This window comes from Zophobas morio, unplaced genomic scaffold, assembly GCF_036711695.1.
Source record: "Zophobas morio isolate AGI-343-1 ecotype UQ-CSIRO unplaced genomic scaffold, CSIRO_AGI_Zmor_V1 ptg000014l, whole genome shotgun sequence".
In the NCBI taxonomy this organism is placed as follows: domain Eukaryota; kingdom Metazoa; phylum Arthropoda; class Insecta; order Coleoptera; family Tenebrionidae; genus Zophobas; species Zophobas morio.
In genome coordinates, this window is record NW_026972119.1 from 6841947 (window position 1) to 6851878 (window position 9932).

The following is a 9932-nucleotide window of genomic DNA, read 5'->3' on the forward strand; positions in this document are numbered from 1 at the left end:
TGAGGACATGCCTCAGTGGTGTAATCAATCTTTAGCGTTGTGAGGACATGCGTCAGTGGTGTAATCAATCTTTAGCGTTGTGAGGACATCCCTCAGCGATGGATCAATCTTTAGCGTTGCGAGGACATGCCTCAATGATGTAATCAATCTTTAGCGTTGCGAGGACATGTCTTGATGATGTAATGATAATAACGATGCTAATGACAATAATACTGCCTAAGGGAAGAAATTATTATAACCCCCCGCCAATTCATAGTATAAAGAATTTTGTTAAGTTAACTGCCGTAAATGAACTATTAGCAATCTTGTATGAAAAATTAGGAAGAGTTATAATGTAACACTTACGTATATGCATCCAGAAACTTATTCGTGATTAAACAAAGTTGTTATCCTGACTAAGTGAATTTCATGAAATCTAGCTAGCAAGTGGTTTATTTAAATAATCCTGATTATTAAATTGTGTTAGCACTACTGGCGATTAAAAAAAAACTAACTTGATGGGTGAATTTACAAACAACAAAACAAATCTAGACCATGTGGTCCGCGTTGAACGAAAGTCCGCACTTTTTTCCGATTAAAAGGCCGCAAAAATTAGCCGCTCGTGTTGGGGTTACGATTAATCGTTATTAAACAAAGGCTCCCTCCCCTTTTATTAACTACCAAACTAACTAAACTAACCAAAACTACCTTAACACTTGGTTGCACTCACAAAAACACATCTAGACTGACGCTTCGCCATGCTGCCCTCTGTCTCTTCCAAGCCGACTACCGCCCTCTAACTAAACATGCAGAACTACCCCCAAGCGCTACGTGCATATGGTTGCCTATGTTTAACGATTTTTTTGTGATTGAATTTTCTTTCAAATTCAAATTAAAATTATTCAAATGTGATTTCGCGCCACTGTTAATTAAATTCAATGCGAAAATTTGATTTAAATTCGGCCACCACAATATATTTTATTTTAGTAATAAATCTGCATTAAACCCAATTTTTTTCTATCACTTGGAAAATTTTAATATAGAAAAACATATGATTTAAACTGAATCAACTTGATCTTGCGTTGTCAAATAAGCGTATATTTGACAAAGTAAGATTGAGTTGTTTCAGTTTAAACCATAATCACTACTTAACTTGGAAAAAATGTATTGGAGAGGTTTAAATTTCCGGCCTATGTTAAATTTAAATGTAACGCGAAATCGTTGGTTTGCTACGACGTCACGGGGAACCGCCAACTTCGCTTTGTTTCTAGTGTTTACTACTATAGGGATTTCATTTCTTGAGAGTGGTTTTCAGTTTACAGCACAGTATAGCAGACAGTAGCGACAGCTCGTCAAATATTGGAACAATATGTCCTTACCCAACCGTTTTTATTAGGCGGGATTTTTAAAACTAAGTGGAATATTGGTTGCCTAAATTACAAATACAGCTCGTCCGTAAGACAACGTGAAAGGAACTGATATAAACTTCGGATGAATATTAAGAAACTGAAACCAATATTTGAAGTGTGGTATGAAGGTCACGAAGAAAATACCATTTTGAAATATAAAAAAAGAATTGTGCTTATACATATTCATTTTATTTATTAATAAAAGTCTATCACTTTACCAAGTTAATTTCAACCGTGTTTCAACATAAACATAACAACTATTTTGTCAATGCCTTTAATTTTCGCCGAGTGTGAACCGTTTGCTATCTTGCTTATAACTTTGTCGCGGGAAATTTAAATGTCGCAAAAAAGACAAATAGTCTGAAAACAAATAAACTGACAACCATCTCTCTGACAGCTTTTACTTAACGTAACTTAACTTCTTCCACTTCTTCTGTGCTTGGCATACAATCTTATTCACGGCATGATTTACCAAATTTATCATCAGCTGAGATAGGGCTAGACAAATTTACAATTGCTGTAATCACATGCATAATTGCATTAATGTGAAGAATTCAATTTTATCAAACAATATTTTAAAACCTTTCAATCTCTGAATTGTTCTTTCTATATGAACTCTGGCGCTAGCTATATTTGCTATTCCCTCCGCATCTGCTATTGGAAGCTGTTTCGTTTTCGTAAAAATGGGGACCGAACTAAATTGAGAAATAATTCTTCACATTCTCTTGCTATTAAAACACCAAAATTTTCAGCCTTAATAATAGATTTATCAGAAGAACATCCACCATAATCCGTAGCTTACATGAGATATTAATCCTGATGGCGTAACTACTTAAGAGTTTTCTGATAATTTGAATAAGACTTAATTCGACAATTTACACATCACCACTTTTGCAGGGCAATTTCAGTGGAGTCTAATATTATTCTAATAGTTTTGAATTTTTCAAAACACTTGGAAAGATTTACTCTAATTTCTTCTCGTGGTGGCCAATATATCACAGGGTTTATTGCAGTGGTTAGGTACTAATTCGAGAGCGTTCTAAAAAATCCTTGAGCACTTTGATGATGATATACGAAATAAAACTGCTAAACAAACAAAGAAAATATTTAACTTCAATTTTATAAAAACTATAAGCAAATTCATTTGAAAGCATGTGTCCAGAATTTTTTTATTGTAATCAAAAATTCTGTAAAACACCTGATTATCGTTTTTAACAGTCGGCTATTTAGCTTACTATCAGTGTCCAAAACATGTGTTAGCTGAAAATTTTGCCGATCAGTTGGTACACCTTTATCTTCAAATTTTTTTCGCATTTGTTCTATGTTCTCAAACATAGTATTCAGTAAAGGTTCTTTATGAACTCCATATAAAAATGTTCTATTCTTGGGATGAAGTTGTTCATCAAAATCTCCACCGGAATGCTGTTATTCATTTAGCTCATTTGATAAGTGATCTATGTTATCTTCTAGTAATCAAAATCATCAAAACAAAAACAACTTTAAGGAGGTTTATGTTACAGCTTTCTTGTTTGTCTTTTCCTTTTACGCAATGCTTTTGAATGGCTAACAATAGGCATTTTTTGCGATGGAATAGAACCCTTCTTCAGATACTTTTTATTAGAATTTGACGCATCTTGAAAAAGACCAGACCTTATTTTTTTGATACTTTTTTAAATATTTTTATATATACCTATATGTACCTGAAGTAAAATCTTGTGGAAGAAAGTGTTCACTACAAACACATATATGCCGATATCGGTTTTCCAATTTTCTTAGCAATTTGCCTTTTGTCTTTGGGAAAATTGTACATGCTTACTATTAGGGACGTATAATTGTTGTACTAGGGGCACAGAACAATAATGTTTCGATTTGCTCGTCATCTTTAATGTCACACAAAACTTCCTAACATTTATTAAAAGTTTAACTTTATGGAAAAGTCACAATTTTACAACAAACAATAGTACACGACCTTATGTAAATTTTGAAATATTTTCCCTCTTAATCTACTGTGCAAAGTGGCCGCTAGGTGTCAGCCACTCCGCGAATTTCTCCAAATGAATCTCATAAAACCTAGTATCCAGAGACTTAAAAATACTAAATCCATCTAAAATATGTTAAAGTCTTAGATCATATAATAAATAGATACCAATACTCAAACTGAAAGGTGTGACTAGACATGAAGCTATCTGTTGTCGTTTTCTACGTCAAGGGGAGTAGTATAATGCTATCCTTGTGTGATCACCACATCTTCATCTTTGTTATATGCATTTCATCTGTATATGTCTATTTCACTTCCATTCTTGTACCGCACCAGCGCAACAAATCGCTTTTGACAGATGTTTCTTCTAACCTCTCTTTCGAGTTCTTGTACGAGAAACAATTTTAGAATTTAGAACAAAGATGCTATTTTAAGTGATGTAATCATAAAGGATTACAATTGCTGCCCAATAATTTACTATTCCTTTCATTATCTACTGTGAATTATGTATAAAATCAAGCTGTGAACATCTTTCGTACGAAGTTAGTTCAGACATACTTCCTAAAATTTAGGCGCGCAAAATTCAAATAGTGATCAGGCAAGGATAGCTTCATTGTAATCCCTTCATGCACGAGAGAGATGTGTGACAGGAGGATGTCGTCACAGGCTCTGCTAGGGAAAGAACTTGGCATGGTGGTATCTATTTATTATATGATCTAAGGTTAAAGTCCCTGCTAAATTACAAAACTGGAACTAAAAGAGATGTTAGAACAATTTTAAGCCCGAAAAATTTGAAAAAAAATAAATAAAACTATGGTATTCTAAAAGTCCTCCAACTTTATTAATGTTCTGCAAATAAAACTAATTTATTAAATTTTTGTTTTGTCGACACCTCTTTTTTTTGCGTTAACATTTCACATAGATGCTTAGTTCTCAGTCTTAAATAATGTTGCAACACAATTTTTAATAGTGTATTGAAATGTGAATCCTCATACTGCATTTCTAATGTATTTGCACAAAGATGTTCATATTAAAAAAAAACTGTATTCAATATTCTTTATAGTTAAAAAATATACCATATAATTATTTTTCTCATTATTTGTAAAAGACGATAAAGCACGTATAACCCTCTCTGCATGGAAACATAAACCAAAAAGAAATTCGGAAGGTAATGCATTATTTACATTTTTTAAAACTATTATTACCTTTTCGAACTCATTTTTCGAAATAGGTGAAATGCTTAGACAAATATCGCAATCAACTTTCGTTTTTAATTTCCTGCAATGTATTCAATGACATAGGATGAGAAGTCAGACAATTCTTCATGTTGGATATTAGTATCATTAAATATTTGTCACTATTTTGACACACAATTTTTGCAATATCATTATTGTTCTAACACCGTTTTCAAAATAGTCCCATTTAAACTAGAAACATTCATACAGTAATCTGTCATACTAACTTTGACAGTTCCTGTTTTTTCTGGAGCCATTACACCCACTGTAGGTGTTTTTCTCCTCGATGTACCTACGATATATACAAATGTGCCGTCTTTGTCCACAATTTCTAAAAATTTGACGATTGAACTTGCATTTTGGAACTCGGGCAACTTTAATGTGTCTTTTACGAATTCCAATGATTTTGCAACTGATCTGCTCAGTGTGTGGACTGCTAAATTAACCTTCATTTTTTGGTATAACACTATAATGTTTATTCCTCAAACACCGAAACCACACAAAATATTTGACGACGAGTTTCACCAACCACGTTGGCATTAATAGACAAAAACTAAACTAAAGTTTAGTTTTATTAAAGACGACTAAAATTTATGCCAAGTTCGCAATCTGTGCTCTTGTCAGTTTGGACAGGAGTTAAGGCGAGGGATTAAGGCACTCCAGGTACCACTGTAACGAGATATTATCTTGGACCGGAGTTGATGATCACCCTCACAAGTTACCATACTTAACTCTTTATATTGTTCTGCAGGAACTTTATATTCCTGAATTCAATTTGGCGTTAATTTTATGAGACAAACAAACTATGTAATAACAAAATCAAATAAAAAAGTTAAGTAATTGTATGATTTTTATTTTCGTATTTGAATCTACTCTAAGAAAGCATTCTGAAAACTGTTGCATTCCACTATATTTCAGACATTCTTTACATAAGTAGATACATACTAAAAGTTCTGGAAAAAATATTAAAATATTTTTAAACTCAAATAAAAAAGCAATAAATACAGGCTGCTGCATTAAACATACGACGTGTATCTTTTATTAGTCGGACAATATTCAGCGTATTCCTCCCAAGTACAGCCAGATGATTTGCAACATTCTGAAGTTATTGAAGATCCGGCGCGTCGGTTCAGACCGCGCTTAAAACGCAAGAACCTTTTAGCTTTTTTGGGTGCCAGCCAGGGAAAATCTTTAACAGAGGAGTTTTTTCGTGTTGAAAAATAGTTAAACTTACCTTCGTCGTAGTCATTATTTTTAACATAATTGTTGTAACTGTTTTGATCGCTTCTTCGAGTCAAACGGTAGATGTCTTTTTCGCAAGCCCAATACAAATGACGGATTAGAGTTTCCCGGCATCTGGTATATTTTTCTTTATGCCATGCTTCTTCCCAGTCAGATTGAGATCTACAAAATAGATTGATAAATACAACTAGTTTTGTGTAAAATGTTTTCATGTTATTTTTCGAAAAATGTACTTCGTATATTTTTACATACTTAATATGCGGTTCAAAACAAAAATAATATCTTAACGACGGTAAAGACGTAAATCCGAAAATTAGTCTTACTGTTTGTCTCATTGTATTAAAGTTGTAACTGAACAGGTAAGTAAAGACGTATATTTTCTAAAAACAACTTGGAAAATTTTATAAACTAATATAAGTAGTCTCAGTACCCGCATTTCATTTAAATTAACTAATCTCTTAGGATTTGGAAAAAAACACTATTTAAATAGGATAATAATATTCTGAACTCTGATAAAATTAAGAGACTTACTTAAAAGAAAAGTTAAAGTAGAGTCCGCGAAATAGTGAACCTTGACTTTCTATTTCCAAAAGTGTTACGATTATAATGGTGCGTCCATGCACATCTAATTCGTAGAATCTTTGTTCTCTTCAGACAATCAATGGAAGAGAAGGTCAAAGCGGTAAATTATGATCAGTACCATAATCCTAAGCAATTTATTGGTGGCTTGTTCACTATTTGATGGTCTCTAATTTAAAATGCAAACATCGCAATGATTGAAAAAAACTTAGAGTACAGTGATTTTTACTTTAAATTTAATTGAATTATTTAATGAGATAAATCATAATTATATAAATCTAAAAAAAGAATGCAAAGGTTTTCTTGCTTCTTCTGTGAACCCGCCTCTGTTTTTCCGCGAGTAATATTAAAACGTAATGTGATGAATATTGTTATATTTTACATTGCCAGAATTTTAGTGGAGAATTTTAATTAATTATACTTATTTTTAATAAAATTTGCTAACGATACCTTTTCTTTACGATAATTTGAAATGACGTCACCAGTTTTTAGAAGAGATGAATTGACAAATTTGTTCAGCGCAATGATCTTAAAGTACATGTAGAAATTTTATAATGATCAAGTCCATATTTCTAAAGATTGTCTGCGTAAGAAACAGAAACGTCTAAAAGTATTTAAATTAATTAAATATATATATTTGCTGTTTACAAAAAAATTTATGGAAAATTTTATATCCTCTTGAATGAAGTGAATTTTAAATGAGAAAAATAAAGTAGACACGATTTTTCTACCTTATGTACGAGAAGTTTAAAACAAATAAATAAAATTATGTAGGTAAAGTATTCCAAATAAAAATAAAAGTTCTGTCATTGAAATTGAGTGCTTTCACGTTGATTATATACATTATGTAAAATATTAAAACGTACAAAGGCAGAAGATAAACACAAAAAAATGTGCATTTTTACATTTTTATAGTAAAAGAGAAATTTTGTGAAAGGATCATTTGGACTTTTGACAAATACTTTCTTGGCGTTGCACAGCTCATGCAAGAAAATAAATCAAAATGTATTTAGACCATTTTTTTTATTCTTGATACCGAAACATAATTTATCAATCCGCTTTCGTATATTTATCACATTTTTTTTATTTTGCTGTTTGCTTCAAGAAGTACTGTAAAAGAATCTATTTGACGAATTGCTAATTTCATGCTTTTTTTTATTTAATTTTGAAATTATTTGTGAAATTTTGATGAAATCTAACAAATTGGTGTCCTTTTTTTTTGTTAAAAATGTGTACGAAATTTTAAAGGGGGAGGATTGTTCAAAACAAGTGTACTTTGAAGATGCTGACACATGGCTAAGTATAAAATGTATTCTTTCACAGAATTAATTCTACACACACTATTTAAGATTTTTTTTTAAATATCAAACCATTCTTTGGTGTTGGTGCTTTGTCTATTATGTAACAAGGGTTTAATTATGAATAGGTATGTATGTATCTCACTTATAAATTGTTCTTTACAAATTTATTCGGGTGAAGCAATAATTAATAGGAGCAGTTGCTGTTTCAAACAATTGTTTCCCATGAATTTATGTTACTGAAATAATTTTGCCATTTTTATCAGAGTAGCAACAAAAAAATTTTCCAAAATGTTACATGTTTTTTTCGAATGTGTGTTTTGTAAACAGTTTTTCAGACTAAAGTGACATTTTTTCACGTTGTTGATAATATTTAAACCTTTTAAATACCTGCCTAAATTGTTATAATTCTTACAGTGATTTTGCTGTTTGTATGAGAATGGCATACTGAATCCAGTAAGAATGAACCTTTTTTTTTTCATTTTAGATAAATTCTGATAATTTCAACATAATGATAAAAAGGCCTGATTTTAAATCAGCTACTTCTGTTTTTTTTTTAATGTTCTCTAAAATCAGAAAACTACCTTTTCTTCAGCACAAAAGAATATAATTTTCCCCTAACTAAATCTGCCTTGCATGTACATATTATATCTGCTATAAACGTTATACTAAAATTTTCAAATTTAACTTATATTATGTTTAAAAATAAAATAATTGTTAATACCCCATATAATAGTTTGAATTGCTTTATGGATATTTTAATAAAGAATGATTACAAACCAAATTTCTAGACTCTTCATGTTTCTTGATGTGGGAGTCGACTCTAAAAATCTCAAGTTACTTCAGAATTCCGAATGAACTTACAAGCAATTACGTAACAACAAAATTTCTTTTTAATTTGTCGCGGTGTGATGGATATGAAATTACCAAGAATCCTTACCACCAAAGTACAGAATGTCATTGAACTATATTAATTAAGAAACTGCATAGAAGGAAATTAGAAAACCGTTTACTTAGCGTGACCGAAAATTAGGTTTTAAATAAGAGAGAAATGTGTAAAATTAAACGGTTTCTGTTTTTGCCGATTCAAAAATAATCATAATTAAGTTTCATAACTCATTATTAACGAAACTTACAAGTTTAAAATATGACGTTCTTTGAACGAATTAAAGTTATTCTGACTATAAACCCCGCCGAAATAAACAACAAAATTAAGTTCAAAATTAATAAAGTTTTAGTGTTATGCGCGCAATTTTTCTATTTTGATGCACTATTAAATCGTCTTAAATAATGCTCCTAGATTTTATGATCTGTTACACAAAGAGGTGGGCGTCGAGGCGTTCTTAACTCAAATTGCATTTTATTAAAAAATTTAACGCAAGTATCAATACACAAAAATTTAATTATTACAAAAATTACCTATCTCTGAAGACCAGCTCCAAGTCGTTTTCGGGTCGCGTAGTGTCGGAGACATCGAGAAGAACGCAAAGAGCGGCTATTGTTGAAACCGGAAACCACATCTAAGGACATAAAAATTAACAAAGTTCAAAAAGAGCTTATACACTAACCGAAGTTTCTACGACACGGGGACTATGATGAAAAATAAGCCAAATTGATGGACATCGACGGACTGATAAAGAAGTAAAGAACTACCCGGCGCCTCCACCATTTGTATATAGTGAAGAATGCGCAATCGCCAAACTTTAACAAACTCTGTCTTACCAGAATTACTTCTTATAGATTGAATAACAAACAGTGGTTTTCAATTGATGCTATAAATTCTGCGGAGGCTTTTTTACGGCTTCGTCGAATCTCTTACCTGAAAATTCTGCTTGATTGTTGACACTTGTAATCACATATTTATTGCTATTCGGGAAATTTATTGTGTTCCAATTTCAGAACACGGCATGCTTTGTAAGTGGGTTTAGTAGTGTCCTGCTTATCTACAAACGTTAGATTTTTATAGATGTATATTTATTATTTCGTAGATGCATTTACGCGTTTACAGAAATTAAAGATTGGGTCCTCATTTTCGATTGGTAATATTATGTTCGATGATTTTTTTATGGTAATGGGCTTTTTGACCTATGAGATTATTTCGTCACAAGTTTTGTAGGTGTCTGAATTTTATCTGGAACTGGAAGTCCAATTCGATTCATTTATTGCACTGAATTCCAAACAATTGGTCTACCTATAGCTTACCCATTCCTCA

General features: G+C 31.6%; 1 protein-coding gene across 2 annotated transcripts; it reads right to left on the minus strand.

Annotated features, from left to right (window-relative positions):
- Positions 1-5617: 5617 nt before the first annotated feature.
- Positions 5618-9240, minus strand: LOC135129091 (probable insulin-like peptide 7). Of its 2 annotated transcripts, XM_064056173.1 has the most exons (3): positions 9140-9240; positions 5836-6005; positions 5618-5790 (listed from the first exon to the last, which is right to left on the minus strand). In XM_064056173.1, the coding sequence occupies exons 1-3, from the start codon at positions 9238-9240 to the stop codon at positions 5618-5620; spliced, it is 444 nt and encodes a 147-aa protein (XP_063912243.1). The 2 variants fall into 2 exon arrangements, with proteins under 2 accessions (XP_063912243.1, XP_063912242.1); XM_064056172.1 differs by having other exon boundaries at positions 5618-6005.
- Positions 9241-9932: the final 692 nt, after the last annotated feature.

Coding starts and splice junctions, on each gene's coding strand:
- LOC135129091 (XM_064056172.1), bottom strand. CDS start 9,240: ATGTGGTTTCCGGTTTCAACAATAGCCGCTCTTTGCGTTCTTCTCGAT. Junction 6,006..9,139: donor GAGCTGGTCTTCAGAGATAG/GTAATTTTTGTA, acceptor TCTATTTTGTAG/ATCTCAATCTGACTGGGAAG.